We start from the raw sequence: 26,010 nt of genomic DNA on the forward strand, positions 1-26,010 counted from the left end.
AGTGACCGCCAACTTATCTGCAGCAAGTCAACTGCGTGCAACGCCAAGATGACTAGATTCTCCGAGTCTCTCAGCAGAAGAACAGAGCCAATCAAGAATGGACGAACTGTCTGACTCAAGGCTTGGCTGGGTGAACGAATGACAGCTGGAGATGAGGCGTCGTCAATTAAGGTCGCAGAATAGAGCTGTTGGGAGTGCTGAAGATGCTCTAGAGAGCTTCAAGCATGTGATAGTCCCATAGATGCATGGCAGACTATGGATATACGGATACGTCATAACAATGTGATCCGACCCATAGACACCCCCCATACCCATACCTACAGTACAGTACCCTACCGGGAGTCTCGGGGGGGGGATGTAACGACGAATGTGTTGAAAGAGCTTTGGTAATTGTTGAACAAGGCGCGGGGGCTTGGATCACTTTATGGTTTCGGTAGAGACTCAACTCTCTGAACATCACCCACGATCCCTTTCCTCAAGACTACTCAAAACCAAGCTTTTTCAAAAGCTAAAGGCTCTGGTCGACGTCGATGAAAGTTGCAGGTGACACAGTGACCTGGGGGAGGGGAGCATGGGGATTAATGACTAGAGCGCATCAGGGCGAGGTAGAAGATACTTGGAGATTAAGTGCTTCTAATGCTCCGAGGCAACCCCACACGGCTAAGACAGTCCAAAATGTGCTCAACATGGACCGATGGGCCCAATTGCCGTGCAAGCCTGGTCCTTGGATGCATTTCCCCAAAAACCAGACTACCTTCCATCTAAGTCTCAATTACCACCGCGGTCCGCCTTCCACCTGCCGTACCGTTCCTCTGCACCAGGGCAGTCACGGTGGGCTCCCGCCGCTTTCCTCCAACCTAGCCTACCTAAACCGCTTTACCTAGTTAAACACCACCACCACCTCCACGATCCCGCCCAATCCATCCCAACCCTCCCATCCTTTTCCTGGCCCGCTACCATTTGACCTCTATAAGGTAAAATTCCTAAACCTTTCCCGGCCAGAAGCATAGCAGTCGTCCTATGAAGAAGCAGGAGAAGTCGGGCCCTGGTTGCTCCTTCTTTGTCTTCATCTAGGTCGCGGGTGTGATGCGACACAGCGAATGCACGTTTTAGCACATGCACTCTCCGTCCAGACTAAATCCCTTCTTGTATTGATCCCCTGTCGCTCTTATTCTTCTTCTTTCTCTTTTCTGGCTTGAGCAGGCAGCTCTGCAACTCAACTATCAACGACTTTTCTTCAACTTCTATTCACAACTGTTTGCTTCCTGCGACAAAACTCAACTACCAGCATAATCCCTTATCTTCTATTCGAGAAGCACATGCAACAGCAACGTACATGCAACAAATACAGTCGCAAAGTCCACAACACATTCACGAACCATTCACCAGCATAGTCATATCAATCTGCTCTTCCTCGCGGTCTCGCGACTCAGCAACTACCTCCCAAACTCCACCCAGATACAATAGTCACTTCTTTGCGCTTCACGTGGAGTGAATCGAAATTTGTCCAACCATACTCACTTGCTATCACTTGGTGGGATTGAACTGTCATGTGCTAGACAGCACATAGCTCGATATTTTTCTGGCCCATGTACGCTTGATGTCGAACAAAAAAGCACACCATTCTAAAAACATTGCCGTTTACACCGTCGAGGACTCGAAATACACCCGTCAAATATTATCAGTCCTTTCAGATCACAAAAGGTTATACATCTACTGTGGCTCGTTTGTAGCACAGTACGCTTGCTCTACAGAAAACTCATATTACAAAAGACGCATCCATGCTCGCCGTACAGCACGCTCCGAGGATGGGTTCGTCGCAGCCGCCCTCAGACGCTTTTATGCCTTTTGGCTGTAAGTGAACCGCCCACCGAGATCCTTATCCTTCGCATCCCCTCTACCAAGTCAGGCCAGTCTGCTAATCTTTGACCTGACCAGATTCATTCGACCCTAATCAAGATCCTCCGATCAATGATCCGCCAGAGCCCGCACCTGGAGCTCCTCTTCTGACAGATACCGACAACAGACTTCTAACATCCTTCTTCGACGATATCAATGCCGATCATTACAATATGCCCTCTTTTGGTGAGGGGCTCAATTTCAGTGATACTTGGCTTGATCTTCCTCCGCAATTCATGGGATCCAGTACTTCGTTTGGTCAGCAGCCAGGATCTTCACTTGGCGAGCCGTCGGCTCAAGGACTCTCCCATGGTCTTAACGAGTTCCATGGCATGGCACCAATGGGATCCAATATGATGCCCCCGCCACCACCGCCGCCCTCCCATTTACAACATCAAACTGAGCATCGACACACTCCCGACGATGTGCTGAACGCTGCGGCTACTCTTCTTCAAAACGGCCCAAACCAGCGTCAGAACTCCAACGGGATCGATACTTCGGTACAGAGGCACCCAATAGGCCCTCCAGTAGGTCACCTACGACATCAACCTATAGAAGAATTCCGGGAAGACCATCGACGGAGCGTTGCAGCAAGCGAGCAAGAACACTACCCGGACTGGATGATGGGACCCCATGACAAGCGCCAGCATCGAGCACCGCCTGCCGAATACCAATGGGGTTCTGATGCCAACTTCAACCGCATTCAAGGCTATACTCCCAATTCGGAAAAAGAAACCGCTGAGTCCTTGACGAAAGAACAACTGAAAGTTCTTGAATGTTTTGAGCCCAGTAAAAGCGCCGATAATACGCGACCCAGCAGCCCACTTCATACCAAGGGGCCGCTCCCACATAGCAGATTGGCTGAGCTCACGAAAGTGCAAGAAGCTGATGCGCCCCCGCGTAAAAGGCGGAAGAGCAGAAATAGTAAGGATACTCCAGATGAAGAGGCGCAGGAAGAGACAAGTACACCTAAGCCTGTGCGGAGGCGGAAACCTAAAGCGGAACGCGCGGGTTCCATCACTTCGGCTGTTGCAGACGACGTTGCTGGAGGAAAACGTCGCAAGTCGGCAGCAAACAATAGCAAAGTGTCGAGAGAGAACCTTTCAGAAGAGCAAAAGCGCGAGAACCACATAAAGAGTGAGCAAAAACGGCGTACTCTGATTAAGGAAGGCTTTGACGATTTGTGCGATCTTGTTCCTGGCCTTCGTGGAGGTGGTTTCAGTAAAAGTACTATGCTTGCGATGGCGGCGGAATGGTTGGAGGATCTACTGAAAGGGAATGAGGCACTGGCCGCTCAACTTGCTGCCTTAGAAGGTCGCACATGAGCTCCCTTTCTCAATCGAGTACGACACGTGCCATGTATCAGTGTATAGACGTGCGATTTGGGCGGTGTTTATTTTTTCTATTAGGGCAAAAGGGATTGGATGACCATCCCCCGGTGCGTATAGGAGTTCATGGGAGGAAAGCGTCCTCTCTTTACGGACAGAGAGATGGTTTCAAGGAGCTGGACGTCACAGCTTGCTGGCGTGGTCAAATACCCAATATGAGTAGCAAGAGGTGGTAATAACGATGTACGAATGGGGATGTAGAAAAACTGGCTCCTACGTCATGAGACGATGAGATGAGGCAGCTGGGGAAGGTAGATTACACGAGAAACACGAGAATGAAATAAGGAAATCACAGCAGTCTAGTGAGATAATCGCTTATTGAGTGACATTACCTAAGATGATGATCTATGTATACTCCGTGTCGTATCAGGGAATTGATGAGTACCTATGGAAACAAGGGGTTCAAGGATTAAGCGGATAGAGTATTGAACAGGGCTGAAGATCCATGGCGAATTCGATACTGCTTTTGTTCCAAGTCAAGATAGCAAGCAGCAACTTTCCAGTATTTCGTCACTCTTATTCGATCCCTTACTGTAGGCTGTGAAAGTCGCCTAAGCTCTGCGAGGAAGAAGCTGGCCTTGATATCGGTACATAAGTTGGGAGGGGATTGTTTGGTCGCTCTGAATGATTATGAAACGTTTCAAGCAGATGAAACCCTGAAAATGATTGGCTGTGATCAGTAGTCGGGCAGCTGCATATGGCTGCAGGAAGCCGGTTGAGCGCAATTTGAGAAGGTTTTTGTAGAATACGTAGGATTGAGGATTTGTCGCGAATTAAGTGAAGGATTCCTTGGCAATGTTGAGGATGCATGGAACGTACCTAGTATATATGGTCGAGTGCCTCTGTGATATAAGAATATTTACACATGTGCCTTTCTCATTATCTTGCTCTTTGTCAACTACAGAACATAATCTTGACGCAAGCTCTGTATCAAGGTGCTTCAGGACCATGAGGTTCTCAGTTTTTCTTCTCAATGGCCTCAGCCTCTTTAACTTGGGCTCTGCCTCAACTACCACCAGGTCCACAGGCCATGTTTCTTACTACTCACGCGATGCTGAGTCAACCTGTATAACTCCTGGTATCATTCCCAACATCACAGGCTCTCAGATCCGCAACGTTGGAGTTGTTCTCTTCCAGGCTCTCGACATGATCGATGTTTTCGGCCCTCTAGACCCTCTCCAGATCCTCTCGCTCACCGTCCAACAACTCAATCTTCACCTCATCGCTGAGACGCTTGATCCAGTTAGTACAGCGCCTCTGGCTATGAACAAGTTCAACTCAAGCTTCTTTCCAACGATCTCCCCAACCAACACATTTAACGACGACCTCAGCCTTGATCTACTTATCGTTCCTGGTGGTCCTGGGGCTAGAAACCCGAATCTTCAGGCTGTCACTGATTACATTGCGAAGATGTATCCCAGAGTCAAGGTGTTGATGACTATCTGCACTGGTGCCGGCGTTGCAGCTAGATCGGGTGTTTTGGATAAACATCTAGCAACTACTAACAAGAACGCCTGGGCGACTATGAAAGATATGGGCCCCAAAGTGAACTGGGTATCCCCTGCTCGTTATGTTATCGATGGTAAAGTCTGGTCTTCCTCGGGTGTAAGTCATATTGATCATCTCCTGAATCTGTCAATGTTTCTCATCCGACACTCTTTTAGGTCACTTCCGGTCTGGACCTCATATTCGCCTTTATCGGTACTTTCTGGGGTGTAGAACAGTCCGAGCGTATTGCGAGTATCGTTGAGCATGTTCCTCGTGTTGCGACTGATGATCCCTTCTCGAAGCACTTTAATATTACACCCACTGATGCTCAGCCCTGCCCCCAGATTTAAAGGGGCTTCCAGGCCCGTGGATGATAATGTGAGAGTAGAGTTGATGTTTGTGGCATAACTCCAGACATATCGGTTTTCGTAGAAATGGATCTAACACTATGCCTTCTTACTGATATAAACTACCTAGTTACAAGTCTCATGATAGCTTCAGTAAGATATTTGAAGGTGAATTGCGAAACAAAGTACTCATAGCAGAACCTCGTTTCTTGGTGCTTCGCTCTATTCACCACAAGATTTGAAGTGAAATGCATCTCCGGTTCTGAAAGAAATCTTGTCTCTGAAAAGAGACGTCATCACTGTTGCGTTGGAGGTCCAAACAAAGTAAACCTATTTTAAATGCTCTTTGCGAGTTTTGGTGTTATCCCATTCTACGCCCAAATCAGTATGATACAGATGTCCATCTCACTTCAGGTCTACTATCTTCACAACCCAATACCCTTTTAACGCCAGGCTGTGCTCGCCATTATAATTAACTAAGATCCATTTTCTCATCGCCGTTGCTGGCCGCTCCGCCTACTGCAAAGTCGACTGCACCTGTGTTGCCGATCAGGCGCTTCTCCGACTCAGCCACGAACTTAACGCTGCGGGCGGGATCGTAGAAGAGCTGGAAGCTGCGTTGCACATCACCAACTTCGACTTGCTTAGCTTTTCTCTTGGCAGAAACAAGTTGCGAGGTGCTGATGAGGTTACTGGCGTATCGGAGACCTGCCTCCTGACCGATCTTTGTAAGAAGGGCGAGAGCGTCGGGATGCACATCAATCTCTTCTTCTTGCGCTCGGATGGACAGGATCTGCTTGATCTCCTCAGGGTTATATGCGTGTGTGTTGATAATGACGACTCGGTCCAAGAAGTCGAGAGGCAGTCCGTGAGGGCTGCGGTAGTCAGTACCGCGAATGCGGGAGTTGCCTCGGTTGCTGGCCATGATGACCACGGGAGCAAGGTCGTCCTCAAGAGCTCGGTTGATGTATGAAAAGCACTCGATATCGAGCATATGCACTTCATCAATGAACAAGACACCAGGAACAATCTCGGCCTTGCCCTCTTCCTTCCACTCGCCGACCTTTGTGTTGATCTGATCTCGGATCTCGCTACGGATTTCGCCAGTATCGCCAGAGAAGAGAGCAAGGAAGCCCTGGGTCCTAGAGTTGATTACATCGATCTCGTGTAGTGTGACAGTGTGAACAACCTCCTTGCGCTTTTGGAGCTCTCCATCCGGGCACTGGAGGAACTTGGTATCGACACCCATGGCATCGTAGTCGCGAGATCGGGCATATGATCGGCCGAGTTTGGTGATCTTTCCAGAGGACTTATCTATCGAGATAATATCGCCTGCCATAACGCGTTCCTTGGTCATGGCATCGATCATCTTGCTACCCATATCGTAGACTGCCTCCATGTCGGTGGTCTTGATGGTTAGCTTTCCTTGCTTGGCGCTACCAGTAACACTGCGGTCGATCTGGATCTCAACAACTTCTCCCTCCATGATTTCGCTCTCCTCCTTTATTCGGACACCGATGGACTTTCGGAAGGCTTGGGTAAGGGCTTCGGTCTTGGACATCTCGAGCGAAAAGATTTCCGATGAGGCGAGTGTTGTGAAAGGAACGTCGGGGCCTAGAGACTGCGCCATACCCATGGCGATGGCAGTCTTTCCTGTGCTTCATATATGTCAGTGCGCGCAGTGCGGTGATGGTGATTGGAAGCATACCTAGGGGGTCCAGCGATGAGAACAGCACGACCAGCAATCTTTCCATCCTTGATCATCTGCAAGATGACAGCAGCAGCCTTTCGCGCCTTCTCCTGTCCAACGAGGCCTTGAGAAGCAGCTCGAGGCTCAAGGGTTGTTGTATCGACACCAAGACCTCGAATGTGAGAGTGGGCTGCGATCAGGTTCAGACCGCGAAGGTCTTTGGACTCTGACACGGTCATCACGGGCTGTGGAAATTTACTGTAAGCAATTGATTGCGCGGAGGGCGGGAGCAAATTCTACTTACAGCAGCCATCTTGTCGCGTGTTATGCGCGAGTGCAACGTGAGCAATTGTTATGAAATTTAGTTGTAAGGCAACGTCTCTGATGAAGAAAGCCTGGAAGAGCAGGGCTGGGAGCTAGATCGCGAGAGCTGCACGAGCCTGCGCATAACATTTGAGTAAAAATTGTTAGTGCGCGGCTAGCGCTTAGCGCTTAGAGCCATGTATTCGATGCGCACCGCCACATGATGGCCCACACTAGCCCCAATCTACTCCCTGAAGGAAGAACAGGTACGATCAATGTGACTCCACAACTCGGTACTGCACTGCATGGACGCGATTACACGCGATTGCCTGAGATCCATTCAGCTTGATGAGCTGCTGGAGCCACCAACGCGAACGCTATTACCACATCTCACATCTCCCCGAGTTCTCGGCAGCTTCAACCAGGAGTCGAGGGGGGGGGCAAAATTGCCTGATAAAGAATTATTCGTAGAAGCTATCTTTAAGGTACCTTAGGTATTCTGTCCTCGTTTTATGTAGTACTAGGTACCGACGCATAATGAGAATACCTAGGTAGGTAAAGGACCTTTCCCCTCCACTTTATAGAGACTAAATTCATTAGTGTCAATTGTATGGGCAAGCACCTATCATTGGGCCGACCGCTTTCTTTCTTTGATGGAGTCTAGACTCTGATAGCCTAGGCGGTGATTCAGCGAAGATTAGGGGTTACCTTATATTTAATAACTGAGCTGCCCCAAACATCCGTACTTAATGAATTCATCCATATAAATGATGATAATCCACATGAAGTGAACTCCACACTGCGTAGCCCTGGCCCAGTTGTTACAGATACCTTATTAGTTACCTTAGTTAATCCTTTTCAGATCTGTTCTAGGTTTTTCTATCTCTCGATAAACCGGCTAACTACCTTAACATCTGTGCTCCCGCTTTTGTGTCGCCTCTCATTGCTTTTTCCCTCTTCTCTCTTCTTCTATCCTCGTTCGTTCAATGCACACGCTTTTGTTCATCTCTCCTTTTCCCCTCTCCCTCCTTCTTTTCTTTCCCCAAACCGCGGGTCTCTAACTCTCCTTTGTTTTAGGTACCAAAAAGACGTTGCCCCTCTCTAGGTACCTTACTCCCACGCCCAGCCGATTCATCGACGCGATTGCCTCCTGACCTACTCAACTATCTGTCTACCTACCTACCATATTCCACTGGCGCTGTGTTCCATTGGTACAAAATACTACCTCCTACCTACTAGCGCAGTTTTCATTCGGTCCATACTCTCCTCAGAGATACCCTCTCGTCCTCCTGCTCCGGCCACTTTCGATTTGCAACCAACGGCGCACGACATTTGTCCTGTCTCGAATCCTTTGCCCATCATTTGGACGGATGCTTAGGGCTCCATTTTACTACCAGAGCCGCAATGGCTGGTAGAGACAATCGTAACGGTCGCCGACCAGCCGGTAGCTCCCCATCAGAATTATTCCCCGGCCGTATCCCACTCCGCCGAGATGAATCGTCTCATTCCAAAGATGCAGACCATGATCGAGGGAGGGGCGGTGGGAAAGGTGGTGGGGTGCCTTACGGTAAACATAGCAAACCACCTCTGGAAAGATCATCTTCCAGGAGGTCAACGAATGCTAGTGACCGCGGTAAGAGCCCAAGTCTTGAGAAAGAATATGACCAGAGTATCGCTGACATACACCATTTAGGTTCAACATTGGCCGCCGCAGCCGGGCAGCGCGTCACGAAAGGTGAATGCTTGCCACTCATAATAGACCTGCTTGGCGATGCAGCTTGTCTACGCATGCAACACAACCAAGCTGATAGCAGGCTTAAGAGAACATTAGCTGACTGGAAACGGTCGGCTACTAAAACTCCTGAATATTCTTCTGTTGACGATATGCAACGACAGGCTGTCCAAAAATGCGAGAACGAAAAGAACAATCTTAAGCAAACACTCAGAGAGATGCACCCAGCGCTGTGCGACACTTTCGATTCGTTATTCAAGCAATACGTGCAAGATCAACTTTCCATAGGCCCCAACGCCCAACAAGGAGCAACTTCTCCGCCGACGCAGGTCCGGGGCTCCCCAGCAGAGCTTCAGCCACAATCACTGGAATCCCAGAATTCGACGAGGGCATGGATGGAGAACTACTTTCAGACTGAGCTTAACAAGTTTAAGGACTCCTTATCAAACGCTCAGGAACCCGATAATAGCGAGATCCAGAAACTGGTGGACAGCCTTGAGAACGAGAAGAAGAAGACTCAACTTCTAGAAAATAAAGTAGAAGAAGGTCGGCAACAACACCAACAGCTGGAAGAGAAGCTCAACCGGCTCGAGCAGAAGCTTGATGGCGTCAACACCACGATGGAAGAAAGGATACCCGCCGAGAAGAGCCAGACAGCTACCTCAGCAACTGCTGCCGAGCATAACCAGCTTAAGATAACTGTTGAAATGCAAGGACGCACTATAAACTTTATCAAAAGCCAGTTTGACCCCGCAAGGATGCAGAAGCTCCAGCAAGACGCAGAAAATCTTGCAGATAGACTTACGAAAGGCATAAAATCAGTTAAGTCGCTCCACGAGCAGAATTCTGTTCTTATTGAAAAGCAGGGGGAAAAGCAAAAGTCCTTAGAAAACGATATGTCGTCCTTACAAAGTACTTCTCGAAGCCAGGAAGTAAAGCAAGAATCCCTTGGAAAGGACATATCATCGCTACGAAGTACATCTCAAAATCAGGGAGCAAAGCAAAGTTCTTTGGAAAAGGAAATCTTGACCTTGCAAAAGACCTCTGAAAGTCATGCGGTAAAGCAAAAGTCCTTTGAAAAAGATATGTCGCTCTTACAATGTACATGTCAAAGCCAGGGAGAACAGCAAAAGATAATGGATGATGTCGTTTCCGGCATAAGATCTGCTGTAGAGAGTCTTTCACAAAAAGGGGAATCCTTAGCTGAGGATATTGCCTCTCTGCGATCATCCGTGGAACAAACACAAGAGTCTCAGGGGTCCCAGGAGGCGCGGCTGTCAACGCTCACCTCTTTAAAGCCGCTGGTTAAGGAACAGCAAAAGAAGACCAATGTTCTGCAGCAGATGATCGACGCTCTACAGGCCAGCACCGCAGACTGGTCACTACAAGACTTTCAAAACCTTAAAACGAGGGTCCAAGAGTATCCGCCTGCAGGTGAAATCAAGCAACTTCTTGTTGAATTCCCATCCCTTGTGGATACTAAGCGCCTGCTTGCGAAATACCCACCTTCTGGGGAACTTAACCGGCTGCTTGGAGAAATGCCGCCTCCAGATGACATAAGGCGTCCCCTGGATGAAAGTCTATCTCCTGCGGATATAAAACGCCTTCTCGAAGAACTGCCACCGACTGAAAAGCTTAACCAACTTGTTAAAGACATACCAAAGTTAAGGGAATCTATGTCGAAAGTCAATGCACGCTCTTCTAAACTTCCTACATCCACACCCACTCCTGCGTTCATGACAAGGGAGATGACGATGCAACTAATCACTCCCAAGATGGACAGACTGGAGGATGCATTAAAAAGTCGTTGTGCGGGAATGATCCAGATGGCCTCTGAGGTATTCGCCCGGACTGTTGACCAGGCAAATGCCCGTACATTGAAGTCTGAGGAAGCTGTCCAGGCACTTGATGCACGTGTCACAGGTTTAAAGCGAAGCGTGGATGAAAACAAGAAGGAATTCGATGCGCATGCCACAACGTTGAAGCGAAGCGCGGATGAAAACAATAAGAAGCTGGACCAGCATATCACAACTTTGGAGCAAAGCGTGACTAGAACCAAGAAGGATGCGTATGAGATGAGTTATGACATGGGAAAACGTCTCGAGGAACAGACAACTGAACTAAAGTCAGTGAAGGGCATGGTTGCTGTAATGACCCAGGACGTTGAAAAGGCGCGCAAGGACTCAAGGACTGGGATCGATGATGTCCAGTTTCAGCTAGTCCAGATGACGGACTGGGCAAAGAATTTCAGCTCCAAGCAGTGGCATGACAGTGTCGCTCAACAAATCGCTGCTTATGTGCCTGGTCAATTTGCTGGACAGTTGGATAGCCTGGCTACCAGAGTCAGCCATCTTGAGACTCGAAGCCATGATTCGTCAGAGGTCTCGAGCAAGAGACGCAAAGGAGCTAATGGGAGCCCTTTGGTTGTCAACGGCATCCATTGAGCAGGGTTTGGCTCAGAGATGCTGTATGGAACATGTTGGTCAGTTTAACACTCTTTGTCTGTATAACTGATTTCTCGTACGGAGGAGGGGGGGGGGTTTGGGAACCAGGGGGTTACTTTTTGGCATCAATCGAAATAGGTGGAGGAGAGAGTTACTGGTGGCAAGGCAGCATTATACCCTCACGGATCCGGCGTTTTATGCATTATTGTCTGGAGAAAAACATGTCTATGGATTCACGTATAGTACAATATTGACATGTGTGAATCTCTGTGCCGATGTTAACAGGCATATCTCAAACTTGAATATAATGAGACGAATCTCCACAAACGGCTGAGGCCTGGGCCGATGCGAGCCGAGCGTCAATTTTTTCTTATCACGAACAGTGTATGTTGTGGAAGAGAACAATGTGTGGGTTTATGGATAGAGGTTCTGATTTGAGTTCGTTTTTTTACGCTGTAGCATTTGAAGCTGTGTTTGGAGGGTATCTAGGGTACATATTACTGATGCATATATATGCGATGTTTCAAATGATAAGTAACAGTAGTATACTATATTATTTAGTAAGCGATAAACCTAATTTAATACTATAAAATGCTGTTTACTATAAATGCTCAAGAAATATAGTAGTAAATTAAGATATAATAATAATAATATATACTGAGTCGTATTGAAGTAATTTAGTATAATAAAAGCACGATAAGTGTAATATAAGAATAGGGTAACTGATGTTTGTTCCCAAAAGCGTATGCAGCTAAAAGAAACAGGGCCCAGGAACAGGCCTGGCTAAGACAGTGACAAAGTGCTTCAGCGTCAGCCACAAAAACCTAAAATAAGAGGGGAAGGTATTAAGACAGCCACAAACGGACATATCCGCCCAGGGGAGAATGGATCAATTACCATAGGAGAAGAACATGAAACTGTAAAGTGACGGACGGGACGGGAATGAAAGTCCACTACTGGGTACATGTACAACCTAGTAAGGCTACCTTAGGTGGCTCTTACTCTTTACCTACTCTTGCTCCACTATGGATCATCACTGCTAAGGTTGGTCGGGTGGTTCTTTCCCTTCCTGACCGCTGTCAACTGCCACCCAACGTCAGTGAGATGAGGTGTCTGTCACTGCAAGTGCAAGTGCAAGTGCAACTGTCACTGTCGCTGGCCCTTACTGATGCGGGCGGCCACTGGATGGGCTAGTCTCAAACAACCTGACTAAAACCAAGACTCGACATAGACCCCGACCTGCCTGCCTAGGTACTTTTTAACCTCAGCAACAAAGAAGGAACAAGAAAATAGACAGGCTCATACCCTTTAAGCTTAACTGATCCATTCTCCCTTCTATAACTCCTAATCCATTCTCGTTCCATTCAGCCTCAACAAAAGAAACATCACCGCTCTCTGTCGATTGCTAGGGCCTGGACAGAGCTTCTGGGCTCCGATCCACCGCCGCTTGTTGTTTCATCTCCAGCCAGCGCGCTAATACTCTCCAATCTTCCCTTATCGTGTGCGACTGGGTCACTCCATGCCTTGTCGCTCGGCATCAACAACCACCACTATCAGCCACCATCACATCGCGACAACCCTACCAATCGGTCGTGAATGACGCATGATTTGAACAGCCTCCATTTTCAGGGACTCGCGCTATTTTCTAGATCCTTATCGCATTTGTGTTTCTCCTCCACGCTTCCATCGTCGCGTTCTCGGCCTCCCTGCGTACCCCTCGCGCGCGTCACCTGCGATCGCCAAACCTCGTACCGCACCGCATCGCACCACATCCCCGTCTTCGTCCTTCCGGCATGCTGACACCCATGAACAATGGAAGCCGCGGCGAAGACGGTTCAGCAGCTCACACAGCGCATCCTACCCGAGAAACCACATCATCTCTCTTACTCCCCCGACTGGCGATATCACATCCCCGCCAGCGAATCCCGGCAGAAGCATCCTGAGGAATGGGACAATACTCGCTTGCAATATTCGACTCTTGTATCGGAAGCCGATCGCGGTGTCCTTCTTACTAGATCCTACTACGACATGCGTGTCGAGCCTCCCAAGCCCGTCCCTCGCGACGTGGGCATTCTCGCAAAAGGCGGCGAGAAGAAGAAGCTGTCACTCAGTGACTACAAGAACAAAAAGACGTCTGGTGTGACCTCGGACGCCTCCACACCAGAACCCCCCAGCACCAAAAAGCGCGAGCCTGAACGCGCATCTGCAGAGCCAAGATCTGTACCCGAGATCCGGAAGCCCGATTCACAGCGCCAAAAGGAACAGCACCCCGATACCAAATCACAAAAGTCTCGAGAACTTCCTGTTGTTGACATGAGGTAAGATGCGACGTCCAATGACCCACGCTTGCCTGCGTGATCTCGCTCCCATACTGACTCTGCTGCAGGTTACCCCCTAAGCCGCCCGCATCCCTTCCACCTCGGCCCGTATCACCAGACAGCAGGAAACGCACATCGAACGTCGAAGATGACCACAGATCGCAAAAACGACACAGGCCGGACATGCTCCGTCCTCACGATGAGCGGCCGCGACCAGGCCGCGATGAACCTCCTCGCAGAAAGGATAGAGATTCTTTGGCGCCATCCGACATTCCACCGAAGGACAAGCTCACCAACTCTTCATCGCTTCCCAATGGACGCAGTATCTTTAAAAGTACCAGTACCTCCGCCCGCAATCTTTCTCCAGCTGGACGTGCACGTGGCGATTCAGTCAACGGCGTTCGACCTAGCGCATCGGGGAGCACAAAGGGAACACCAAGCAAGACCGATAATGCTTCGCGATCGTCCGTGCCCCCACTACTCTCACCTCTCCACCTAAGCTGGGATAGCCAAAACTCGACGGACAAAGGCGACAGGAGACGGGTACGTGAGGACGCTGCGGATGCCACCAAAGCAACGAAACCGAAGAAGCTGGACCTACCACCGGCATTGAAGACAAAGAACGATGCTTCCAGAGAAAAATCTCCAATACGTTTGCCTGCGCTCCTATCTCCCACATTACCTAGCGCCCTGGAGGCTGAGCTATCGCGGAGAAAGGTTTCAACGAAAGCAACGGAGTCCAAGACCCATGATGACCGAGAAAAGGACGAACCGAACGAGAAACGTTTCGAAGAAAGCCACAAGTCAACAACGGCGCGGAAGGCGCCTGTCGAACATGACGAAGAAGAAGATGAGGGGGAGGAGCAGGATGATGACGATGATGCTCCCAGTACCAAAGAAAAGAAACGGCTGATCATTACCCTACGAATATCCAAGAGAATGCGACAGACGTTGAAGCGTATCCTGGCCTTACCTTCCAAGCGTAGAGAGCGGTCTGAAAGCACCGAGGCGCCATCAAATAGCCAGGCGAAGAAGCGCCCTGCGTCGTCAGACAACACTGGCGACACAATAGCCGTCAAAAGACCTCGAATGCCTTCGGTTTCTGCGAGTCTCCCACCACCCTCGACTCCCTCCAAGAAGGGTGCAGCCATGTCGCGAGTCAGTTCTAGCAACTCACAGGCTCAAACACCTGGCGACTCGTTCACCGTAACCCCTGTACCTCCTGGGTCATCAGACCGGCCAACCACTAATGGCACAGATGCAGCTCGTGACAAGGCTGACCCACGAGCCATTTTTGAGAAACACACACGATTTTCTACCCTAGGTCGGCGTCTGAAGCATGAAGGCGATGTCGCTAATCAGCGGTTCAACAAGCTTACGAGTGGTGGCGACAAACGAGGGGCCGATTCGAGTCGCAAACAATATTACGCACTCGCCGTGGAGAGCACTGTTGCTTTCATGGCAAGCTTCTACCTTCTCAATGTTGGTCGAAACTTGCAAAATAAACCATCTGACCCGGGCTCTTGGGCCAGTCTCATCAAGATGGTGGATTATCTAACAAATGAGACGCGCCGCGACTCGCGGCGAAGCCAACCCATCTATGCTCTTATTTTGATTCTACAAGCTATTACTGTGGACGAATTTCTTAAGGCGTCCGCCAACTACGAGAATATCTCTAAGGAGGAACTCTTTGCACACCAGTCGACTCGTTATCGGAATTGGCCCACGGTTCGCAGCATTTACGACGGCATTGGCAGCTCGCGTCTTCGAGCTGACATTGCGCCATGGTCGACGGTCGAGGAAGTTTGCCAAGCGTCGATGCGTGTTGTTCGGCACTGGTGCCAGGAGGAGGACGTCCAGTGGTCACCTGAGTTCGATCCCAACGAAGCCAGCATTAGGGTTGCCCGACAATGAAGGCGTCTTTCCTTGTCGTGTCACGTACAGGACCATCGAATGATCTTTTGGGCTCACGCTTATAATGAGTTCGCCAACTCAAGGATCGATTCTACTTTATCAAACATTCATAATTCATGGGTGGGCCAAAAAACTATCAACCAGTGTAGCAGCATCTACAGCAGCACCTAGAGCGTGCCATCGAAGATATCCATTTGAAATGAAGCTTAAGTTAAGCTAGATAATTTCACATTGTGCACATCACATCAAATATGCTTATTACTGAACTCGGGGTCGAGTTTGCATACTGCTTCCTGTCCTGCCACCCTGCTGAAGAGCGTGGCAAGGACCAATGTTACTTACTTTGCTTGTACTATGATATCCCCGGATCAAAACGGATAGCGATCTATTACGTCGCGGGTGCGGTCATGACATGGTTTTTTCTTTTGTTGTATTCTATGGCCGGATTAGGGTTGCTTTCCGAGAAAGATAACGGTTAATGAGGCGAGGGAGTAAAAGGAGCATCTGGCGAAAAGAAAAAGGAACGGCGAGGGTGTGTTTACAGGGAAATACCATTCCATTCGTAAGGTAGGTGTACATACATACATACACCAGCATGGAACGAAAATTAAGGACTTGAATCAAATAGCTTAACGCATAGACCTGACACTGTCGAGGTCGATGCTATAAAAGACCGCGCAAGCTAATACCATGAATTATCCAGATGCTGGCATACGAGTTGCATGCCGTGAACGTGCGATCATCATGTGAGATGCTTGACTTGAGATGGTGGATCTAACCATGTTGTAGAGTTACTACAGGAAGCTCAGTACTAAACTGACATTGTTGATAAGTCAGTAATCTTGAAACGAATACCGCTTAGAGATTGATATAAGTTGATTCACCAAGCTGGCCATGAGCAAACATCACATCACAGGTAGACATGGACCGTTTTCAAGAGGGATGGATATATTTTTTCTGTCCACGGCTATACTAAGATCAATTGTCTAGTAGGGAACTGGAGCCGATGAAAACAAAGTCGTTGTCATCCCCTCCGACAATCTCCCTTAATTTTGGTATTTTTACTTCTTTTCATTTCTTTGCTTCATTAAAACACGCGGCAGATTGGCATCGTCATCATGTCGCGTCTGATTAGGTTTGGTTTTGCTTCCAGCCTCTTGTGCGCTCTGCGCTTACTTTGAGGCATCGACCTTGGCAACATGGGCCAGGAGGTCGAGGACGCGGCGGGAGTAACCCCACTCGTTATCGTACCAGGAAACCAGCTTGACAAAGTTGTCGTTGAGAGAGATACCGGCCTTGGCATCGAAGATGGAGGAGTTGGTGTTACCGTTAAGATCGGAGGAGACAACGTCGTCCTCAGTGTAGGCCAGAACGCCCTTGAGGTCACCCTCAGCGGCCTCCTTGATGACCTTCTTGATCTGGTCGTAAGAAGCACCCTTCTCGAGGCGGACAGTAAGATCGACAACGGAAACGTTGGCGGTAGGGACACGCATGGACATGCCAGTGAGCTTGCCGTTGAGCTCAGGGATGACCTTGCCGACAGCCTTGGCGGCACCAGTGCTAGAGGGAATGATGTTCTGGGCAGCGCCACGGCCACCTCGCCAGTCCTTGGCAGAGGGACCGTCGACGGTCTTCTGGGTAGCAGTGTAGGAGTGGACGGTGGTCATGAGACCCTCAACGATACCGAACTTGTCGTTGATGACCTTGGCGAGGGGAGCCAGGCAGTTGGTGGTGCAAGAAGCGTTGGAGATGATGTCGGCAGAGCCGTCATACTTGTTCTCGTTGACACCGACGACGTACATGGGAGCATCGGCAGAGGGGGCAGAGATGATGACCTTCTTGGCGCCACCAGCAAGATGGGCCTTGGCCTTCTCAGTGGTGGTGAAGACACCAGTGGACTCGACAACGTAGTCGGCGCCGGTCTCGGACCACTTGATGTTGGCGGGGTCACGCTCAGAGTAGAACTTGACAGTCTTGCCGTTGACGACAAGGTCGTTGCCATCGTTGCCGACCTCACCCTTGAAGATACCGTGGGAAGAGTCGTACTTGAGCATGTAAACCTGTGTAGGGGAGTCGAGGTTAGCTTGAAGCTCAAAGCTGAAGGTGGTATTGTCAGGGACGTGGGGCAATGAGGGGTAGCTTGGCGGGACATGAAGCATTGCTATTGCGCTACAGTGGGCATTGCTCTCTGGTATCATGCCACGACACGAAGCTTGTGGTGCCAATTACAACTCTCGTTGCAGTGTGTACTATTAACGATGTTGTGCAGTGACTTGCAAGCTCCAGCTGAATCATGATGCGGGTTTACAGGGTTATGACAAAACGACAAGCTCCCAAGCAGTGACTTGTAGTTTTGTTTGGGGTATCGAACGAGCTCGTTGGGGGTCTACTTACGGCGTAGTGAGGCTCAATGAAAGGATCGTTGACAGCAACAACCTCGATGTCGGGGTGCTCGACGGCGTTGCGGAAGACGATACGGCCGATACGACCGAAACCGTTGATGCCGACCTTGATGGGAGCCATTTTGTTTATTGTAGAAAAAATGGTAGTTTCTGTTAAGGCAAGAGAGTCAGATGAGATATCTTTAGGATGAAGATAGATGAAGGAGGATGGAGAGAAGAAAAAGCAAGAGAAGAGCTGAGGTGAAGGTTGAGGTGAGGGGGTGGGGTAATTTATATCTGTATGACGGAGGTTGAGTGGAACGGAAGCTTTTTTTTGCTGAGGGAAGGTTGCCACAGGGAAAGAGCAAGTGAAAGTGGGTGTGGGAACTGGAATTGGAATTGGAACGTCGGTGCAAAGGAGGGGCAAGCAGATGAGGCTAGAGAGACAAGAGGCAGAGAGAGGAGCGTAGAGCTCTGAAATTACAAAGCTCAATGGCCCGAAAGGGTCCCATCTGTCTCCCTCTCTCCCCTCTCTATAGCAACATCAATGCCATCCAATGTCGTGTCATCCATGCCAATGCCAACCAATGCATCACCCATATCGATTGACGTGTCGTCGCATCGTTTTCTCATTGTGTTGGATCGAATGCAGACATGATATGACATGGCAATCTGTTTGTTGGTGGAGAGGCAAGAGGAGAGTATGAGGCAAAGCAATGCATCACCATCATCATCATCATGTTATGACACTGATGGATGATGATGGTGATGGAGGGGTAAATTGTTCACATACCAAGAGGTTTGTAGTAGAAGTTGTTGTTGTGATGTGAGGATGATGAGAATGAAAGGAAAGAGAAGAGAAGAGGAGCAGGCAGAAGTGGGAGTACAAGTACATATATGAATTCCGGACAATGGATTACCTTATTCACTCATCCTCAACTCTCTCATCAGAATATGCTCTGCTCTACCATTAGCAACCCACTTTAGACCACCAACACCACATCATCATCCCACGAACATACACACCCCTGTTGCCCGGGGGGTACAGTAGGTAGTGAGTCTATACCTTAGTGTATCATAACAGCAGGGGCCAATGGAACATTCAATATCGGATGAAAGGGTGGGAGCTCTTTTTTTTCCTTCTCACTCACTAACGTTAGCTCAGTCAAAGCCATCATGACCAATTCACAGCCTTATTCCTGGGTATGACTCTACTTCTTAGTTAAGGCATTGCATTCTTTACTCTGGACTTACAAATCCATCTACATAATACTATGGATAGTAACTCTGTCATCATCTCTACTTGACGTCCTACTGCTCAACTTCATCATGTCTCAGACCCCACCACTGACGAGAGCTTCGTGGTGGGGTGATGCCCTGAAAAGCTACCTCCCTGTAATATGCCCCTCCCTCTCAAAACCATGTATCTTTTCTGCCCCTCCATGAGGTGCCACCTCAGTTGATTCCATCCCCCGTCCATCCTTGATATTTTTGTAGGTGCCGCCGAATAAGACACCGCATTCTACCGTGCAACTCTCCGTGATATCAATTCGATACATTGCCGCCTCCAAGAAATGCGTCACTTGTCGATCAGATGTTTTCACACAATCCCATCTCTCTCCGGAGCCTCCGGTTACAGTGGACATGAACGCCTCATCATCTTGGGCCACGATGAGATCTGTAAGTTTCACGCCGCGAAGCTGCAATGCAACCCCTGGCTCGCTATTTGCCTTTCTTGCCTGATCTGTTTCTTCTTTTCCCCCTATTTGCCGCCATATTATCCATTATCACTTTCCCAACCCATAATATGCGTCTATCTTGGTCTCATCGTTAACGGCTGCCGCCGCCGCCGCCAATGCACGTCCCTCTACATATTGAAAAGCTCGGTTCGCCTTGTTCACCGATCACAAACGAGTCGTACGGTTTCGAGTCCTCGCTAGAGTTAATTCTCGTATGAATCCAATCCTTTGTAACCGTATGCTGTTTCTCGTCTTTCGATATGCTTCGGCCTCTATCTCCATGACAATGTTTTAATTTCCTACATATTTACGTATCCAAAGCTTTGCCCACTTATACCGGAGTCACCTTAATTGAGCTAGAAGCTTCACCATCTAGACGGTGACACTGAATGAGGCTTAGTATCTGATCTTCGCTCGAGTCTAGCTGCGGGTTTTTACAGCTTGTGTTGCGTCTTTTTACGCAATGCGGCGGGGCTAGATGTTCTCGGTCTTTGAGTCGCGGGGGTTTCTTTTCAGTCACAGTATTGACTCGATATGAACATGTAAATATGATAGAAAACAATTATAACAAGATATCAAAGCCATCATATCAGTTGTTATGGTTTAAAGATACTTCTATCAGCTCTAGACATGCATGTCCTCAAAGTCTAAACAATAGGGTACCTAGCCAGTATTGACATCTAGCTGTTTCACGTTACCCTGTTGTCCCTCTCCTACGGTGACAATTGTTGAGAGGCATCATGATGGAACAAAACAGCTCAACTCAACTCACTCGATTCAGCCCAACTCACCGAAAACAGGGCCTCTGTCGGCCCGTTGATAGGCCACGAGCTTTGGCGGACCGACTGTATTCGCTTCTCCTTATGCTGGTATGTTCTCTACTACATCACATCAGATCAGTCCATGCCATCTGTATTGTCAATTCCATCGCCAAAACAAAATCCGCTTATCTGACATCGGCCCTTTGTCGAGACCCCTGGGTGTGTCCAGCATCTATTTCCAATCACCAAAAATGGAGACCCTGAATCTGCCAGAGCCCTATCATATCGTGCCTACGTTTCCATAAAAACACGGACCCTCATGGTCTCATATTCTTCAATAGCCATGTATCTTGAATCTCACCGAGATTCCTCACCTGAGATCGAACCTCTCCTGACCTGAGTCCACCTGGGCTGACCGAACCCCTGCCCTGTCTATTCCTATGGACAGCAGTAGCTCACTCGATCCCCTCCACCATGATCCCTGAGCGAATCCAACGTCAATCTGGCCTGGACCTGGGCTAGCTACATACAGCACACCCAAACATACATGTATCTACCTACCTTATGCATTGCAGTATCAGTTCATGATATCGATCCTTCTAGCATTACTCGCAACACCCAATACTACTGATAATATCAATGCCGGGATACCTTGATCGACATTATTTCAAGGCCAAGCCCACATAGACTCTCGCCGTGTTACGTACGAAAACTCGTCGTCGAATAGATTCCGAACCCTTACAATTCACTTACATACTGAGATGCAACTTCTGACATACATCATTCCCGAACAATCCCTGCTCCTCCGATCTAGCCCGTTCGCCTCCGGGGGTCAACCTCCTGCTCCCTCGGTGCTTGACCGTTTGGCTACGGCTGCGGCCCCGGCTTCCGCTCCACGTACCGGAGCATCACGGGATCACGGGCTTGGATCGGCTCAAGCCTCGCATGCCAGGGCACATGGGAGGTACCAACCTCGCCCGTCCATCCGTATAACCCCATACAACCCCATCATTATCCCCAGACGTCTCCATTATCTTACTCCATACTCGCTGCCCCGGCTTTTCAGCCTCTTTCTCGAGATCCCACTCGCCCGGCCTCACCCGTTCCCGGCGCACTTCGGGATCCCCAGGAACGACCTGCCACATTATGCCCCATCATATCCATCTACCCAAGTCTTTCCAACCATTTGATCACCTTTTTGGCTCTTAGTTTCCTTCTTTCGTCATCTTCCCGCGGCACCATCATGCACCATCATGATTCTCGACCATTGACCTTCATGAAACCTATCCCAGCCAACGGCCAAGCCTCGTCAGGCCCGCATGATGATCGCACACTTCCTCTAAGGTACCGTATAATGTGATTATCTAACTTGGTTTTCAATGTTGTCTTCAGATTCGGAGCCACAAAGCCGAAGCTATCTGTGTCATGCATTCTCTCCCATGCGGGCTGTAAGTTTTCGACGTGAAACGGGATCCACTCACCGTCATGTCGTCGGGGTTGAAACGACCACTTACAGCCCATTTTGTTCTTGGCCCTGTACACATATAACTGGTTGCAAGAGCTCCTTACACAAGAACATGAGCCGGCGGATGTCCATCTCCGGAACATGGGAAAGATCCCGGCAGGTGCCCTTTTAAGCTGAGACTTGCTCGTCGCCAATCATCTTGCGATAGAGACGGGAGCCGAACCACACCAGATGTCTGTTCAGCCCGCACTACCTTGAGTTTGTGTCTCGGCTGACATCCCATCACGTCGTAATGCCTTCACTCAAAAGCATCGACATGTAAAGACCAGTCCCGGCCCTCCTCAACCTCTCGGAACTCGACCGCGCCCTCTGGAAAGTACCCAGCATCCTTCCACGCTTTCATTGTAGCCCCGTCATATGGCCCTTGACTGTCGTTTCCATCGCGCCCATCTACCCATCGGAACTTCCACATTGTTCCCGGCTTCACCGCCGCCTGCTCATCCTGGTTTGTTTGTGAAGCTTCCGGTTCCACCCAATCCTCTCCTGTCTCCTTACGATATTCTCGGATGAGGAGCTCTCTCTCTTGTTCGTAAATCTCGTCATGATCCCGGCTTAACAGTTTATCTGCAGCTTCTGTGATGGCATCAATAGATGCCTTGACCTTCTTTTGCTCCGCATCCTCACTGTTCTCACCGCCGTCAACCTCCATGCCTTCAGCACCCTTGTTCATCTTCTTGAGCTTCCACTTCGGGGTCTTTTTAGACTTTGTTTGCTTTTTGCCGAGTCGGGCTAGAGCCTCGAGTGGCGTCTCAGCGCGCTCGAGATTGAGTATCAAAGTCTTCAGCAAATCCGATACCAGGACTTCGTCATCCTCTAGGCGCTGCTTTCGTGCCTCAGCCTCGCGCTTCTCATGCGCCGCGGCTGCCTTTCTCATCTCCTTCTTACTGAGACCTTCTAACCAGTTGTCGTGTACGGCGTCAGGGTCGCCACCTTTGCGAACGTAGTTGCCATCTTGATCGAATTGACCCTCCTCCATTTCTTGCTTTAGGTTGAATGCCTCGACTTTGGGGGCGTTCTTCTTGAGGCCTCCAGCCCCAACTTCTTCATCGATGCCCTCTTCTTGTATGGCAAGGTCTACATCTGCCTCGTCGTCGCTGCTTTCATCGTCGAGTCGGATGCCCTCCTTGTCTCTGCTGGTGTTATCCACGCCAGCGATTTGATCCGCATCTAGGAAGCGAACTCTGTCCTTCTTGCGACCATTCTTATCGAAGTCTCCCTCCTCGGGGACCTCCTTTTCCCCATCGGCATCGTCCGCAGCAAACATGTCGTCATCGTCATCATCGGCCGCAGTACCCGGAGCTGTAGGGTCAGGATTGGTGGCGTCGTAATTATCGAGCTGCTCAAGAATATCGACTTTGCCTCGCTTGCGGTTCTCGGCACGTGCATTGAAGGTCTCGTTATCAGAATCACTATCATAACCATCTAGGTTGACAGCTCCGCGCTTCGTAGCTCCATATACACCAATGACATCGGCATCGAGAATAGCATCTTCTTCGCGAGCGTCAGGTGCAAGCGTGGAGGGGTTTCGTACGTCAAACTTGACCCTTTTAGAATCGCCGCCATCTTCATTATGATGGGTACGCGCAAAGTTCTCGCCGTCGCGCTTGGGGCGCGCTGCCGAATATCGTGACGCCATGGTCACTTTTGATTGAATTTGAGTGCCAAAAATATGTCTGTTGGCAGGGTAGTAATGAAAGTGATGATCGCTTGAATTGAAAACGCAAAAGTGAGATGATGAAGGAAGCTTGATAGAGCTTATATGTATATTTTAAACTTCTGAGCATGGGGTTCCAGAACTCACTATTCTGGTTGGGGCAACGAGCTCCGCCGAGCTGATGTTAGTTGAGAGTTACCTGAACTTTAGGTAGATATTCAGTGCCTTGTTAAGTACCTGTCTCAGAAGTAATCGCCAGTACTCATGATAGCAATAACAAAGACACCGGCTCTGAATTCAGTATTATATGTAATTAACCACTTCTCAGAATTTTCTTGGAATTCAAATTTTTCAAAAAATAAGTGTCTTGTTAAGCTAAAACGTACCTATAAGATTAGTGCCTGACAAACCAAACTGCGTCATCAAGAGCTGCCTTTGTAGCCCCCACACGCCCCACGTTAACTGTAGTTTCGGACTTCAACGAACATTGGAGGAAGCTCATCCTGTAAACATTTCAACCTTAAAACTGTGAATCACCGTCATTCTCCCTCTGACTACTTAAGGCGCACGTTTCTTCTCAGAAATAAAAGAAACCATAGCATATCTTCAGGACAACTGATTTACTTCTTGACCGCCCATATCTTTCGAGTCCCGCACCCACGATATCTCGAAATCGACTGCGTACCAATAAACCATTGTCACCATGGTAAGCCTCCCTGCCTCGTCTCATAACTTGGTTTGCTAAGACATATACAGTATTCAGGCTTCGGCGGCGGGTTTGACCCCGCTAACCCTGACCACCTCTACAACATGGCCCGCCATGGACGACGACCCATTGTGCAACGATTCGACGAGTACTACCGATGCTACCCCCTAGTCATGGCCCCCGGAGCTGAACGACCAGAGCTCAACTACGGTTCCAAGATAATTCTGCCACCATCCGCTCTCGACAAGGTGTCTAAGCTCCATGTGCAGTGGCCTTTGCTCATGGAGTTGATCAACGGAGAGAAGGGAAGACACTCCCATGCAGGCGTGCTGGAGTTTATTGCGGAGGAAGGCCGAGCATACATCCCTCAATGGGTATGAGGAGACGCTGTCTTACTGAAAGGTCTTGTCGCTGACAGTCATTAGATGATGGAAACTCTTGGCATGGACGTCGGTGATATGATCCAGGTCCGTACCACATCCTTGGAGCTGGCCAAGATGGTCAAGCTACAGCCTCAGTCTGTCAACTTCCTTGAGATTAGTGATCCCAAGGCTGTGCTGGAGAAGGCTTTCCGCAACTTTGCCACCCTGACCAAGGGCGATGTCTTCAATTTCGCCTACAACGATGAAGTCTATGACGTGGCCGTTCTCGATGTTAAGCCCGAGACGGACAAGATGGGAGTCAGTATGATCGAGACCGATGTGTCAGTAGAATTCGCGCCCCCAGTGGGCTACGTCGAACCTGAGCGCAAGAGTGGAACAAGCACCCCAAGAAGCACACGGGGTGGTGTCCCTGCTGGAGGTCTGCTACACAACCAAGGAACCATGGCGCAAGCCATCAACTACAGCGCCATTGCTCCATCAGTGACAAGCAATGTGACAAACTTCCTTGGAGAGGGTCAAAAGCTTGCCAAGAAGGGCAGCAAGGCTCCGACACCCAAGCCAGCTACTCCGGTTCCTACGATTGAGATTCCGGGAATGCCTAGGAGGCGCGATGGTGCGCCGGCAGCTCTCCGTTTGCCACCTAACAAGCTATTCTTCGGATACGAGATCAAGCCAGTTAAGACGGATGCTGATAAGGAACATGAGAAGGAGAACGCCAACAGGCCTCACTTTGCTGGCCAAGGTCAGACACTTCGAGGTGCGGTTAAGAGAAAGGGAGAGGGAGACGACAAGACCAAGGCCCCCGAGAAGAAGGGCACCAGCGAAGGAAACAGACTCGACGGTCGACGACCACGATAAACAAGGGCAATGCGATAACTTGGACCGGCGTTTGGGTGGTAGGGAATGTGATTTAGAGCTTGATTCGACTTATACTGGGTAGTCTGCCATTTGATGCCCATATTAGTGACTACTGTCAACACGAATGAATAAAAATAAATACATGCAGGATGATAGTGTCATGATAAGAGCCATCAAGTTGCACCTCAAGATGTTCAACTTACGCTGAGCGGCTACTTCGTATCATTTGTTTCTTGTTTTGCTAAGATACTTACTTTGCTCTCTCCATCCTTTGGCACTCACTCAAAGGCGAGAAACTAAAAGTATACCATATAAGATACAGAGACATGATAACACCCACGCGGAATATCCTATGGTTATATACCGACGTACGAATCACCAGCCCCTAGCCAGATGGACCCATATCAATATTTGACCACCGTTATCAGAACACAACCAATGAACCCCCCGAGACTGCGTCAATTTGACACTTGAAAATCA

General features: G+C 49.3%; 7 protein-coding genes across 7 annotated transcripts; 4 read left to right on the top strand and 3 right to left on the bottom strand.

Annotated features, from left to right (window-relative positions):
• Positions 1-1,781: 1,781 nt before the first annotated feature.
• BKA55DRAFT_511987 (uncharacterized protein) lies at positions 1,782-3,224 on the top strand (the record flags this gene model as incomplete). Its single annotated transcript, XM_046187761.1, has 2 exons — positions 1,782-1,854; positions 1,939-3,224. 2 exons carry the CDS (start codon positions 1,782-1,784, stop codon positions 3,222-3,224), a joined length of 1,359 nt encoding a protein of 452 aa, XP_046049125.1.
• Positions 3,225-4,235: 1,011 nt separating this feature from the next.
• On the top strand, positions 4,236-5,125 carry BKA55DRAFT_690046 (class I glutamine amidotransferase-like protein; the record flags this gene model as incomplete). Its single annotated transcript, XM_046199438.1, has 2 exons — positions 4,236-4,892; positions 4,952-5,125. 2 exons carry the CDS (start codon positions 4,236-4,238, stop codon positions 5,123-5,125), a joined length of 831 nt encoding a protein of 276 aa, XP_046049126.1.
• Positions 5,126-5,300: 175 nt separating this feature from the next.
• Positions 5,301-7,305, bottom strand: BKA55DRAFT_362770 (TIP49 C-terminus-domain-containing protein). Its single transcript, XM_046185861.1, has 3 exons — positions 7,117-7,305; positions 6,831-7,057; positions 5,301-6,780 (listed from the first exon to the last, which is right to left on the bottom strand). Exons 1-3 carry the CDS (start codon positions 7,123-7,125, stop codon positions 5,595-5,597), a joined length of 1,422 nt encoding a protein of 473 aa, XP_046049127.1. The 5' UTR covers positions 7,126-7,305; the 3' UTR covers positions 5,301-5,594.
• Positions 7,306-13,103: 5,798 nt separating this feature from the next.
• BKA55DRAFT_594052 (uncharacterized protein) lies at positions 13,104-15,523 on the top strand (the record flags this gene model as incomplete). Its single annotated transcript, XM_046195623.1, has 2 exons — positions 13,104-13,609; positions 13,678-15,523. 2 exons carry the CDS (start codon positions 13,104-13,106, stop codon positions 15,521-15,523), a joined length of 2,352 nt encoding a protein of 783 aa, XP_046049128.1.
• Positions 15,524-16,695: 1,172 nt separating this feature from the next.
• BKA55DRAFT_512049 (uncharacterized protein) lies at positions 16,696-18,046 on the bottom strand (the record flags this gene model as incomplete). Its single annotated transcript, XM_046187769.1, has 2 exons — positions 16,696-17,583; positions 17,918-18,046. The coding sequence occupies 2 exons, from the start codon at positions 18,044-18,046 to the stop codon at positions 16,696-16,698; spliced, it is 1,017 nt and encodes a 338-aa protein (XP_046049129.1).
• A 4,121-nt stretch (positions 18,047-22,167) lies between these two features.
• BKA55DRAFT_594054 (uncharacterized protein) lies at positions 22,168-23,565 on the bottom strand (the record flags this gene model as incomplete). The annotated part of the gene is made up of 1 exon (XM_046195624.1): positions 22,168-23,565. The coding sequence occupies one exon, from the start codon at positions 23,563-23,565 to the stop codon at positions 22,168-22,170; it is 1,398 nt and encodes a 465-aa protein (XP_046049130.1).
• A 499-nt stretch (positions 23,566-24,064) lies between these two features.
• Positions 24,065-25,681, top strand: BKA55DRAFT_568011 (ubiquitin fusion degradation protein UFD1-domain-containing protein). The gene is made up of 3 exons (XM_046192783.1): positions 24,065-24,289; positions 24,340-24,663; positions 24,715-25,681. The coding sequence occupies exons 1-3, from the start codon at positions 24,287-24,289 to the stop codon at positions 25,528-25,530; spliced, it is 1,143 nt and encodes a 380-aa protein (XP_046049131.1). The 5' UTR covers positions 24,065-24,286; the 3' UTR covers positions 25,531-25,681.
• The last annotated feature ends 329 nt before the right edge of the window (positions 25,682-26,010 follow it).

Source organism: Fusarium redolens (assembly GCF_020744475.1).
Source record: "Fusarium redolens strain MPI-CAGE-AT-0023 chromosome Unknown BKA55scaffold_8, whole genome shotgun sequence".
Lineage (NCBI taxonomy): Eukaryota > Fungi > Ascomycota > Sordariomycetes > Hypocreales > Nectriaceae > Fusarium > Fusarium redolens.

Excerpts from the sequence above, each read along its gene's own strand:
- BKA55DRAFT_362770 (XM_046185861.1), bottom strand. Across the intron at positions 6,781-6,830 it reads CTCATCGCTGGACCCCCTAG|CACAGGAAAGACTGCCATCG; the intron begins GTATGCTTCCAA and ends ACATATATGAAG.
- BKA55DRAFT_568011 (XM_046192783.1), top strand. Across the intron at positions 24,664-24,714 it reads GAGCATACATCCCTCAATGG|ATGATGGAAACTCTTGGCAT; the intron begins GTATGAGGAGAC and ends GACAGTCATTAG.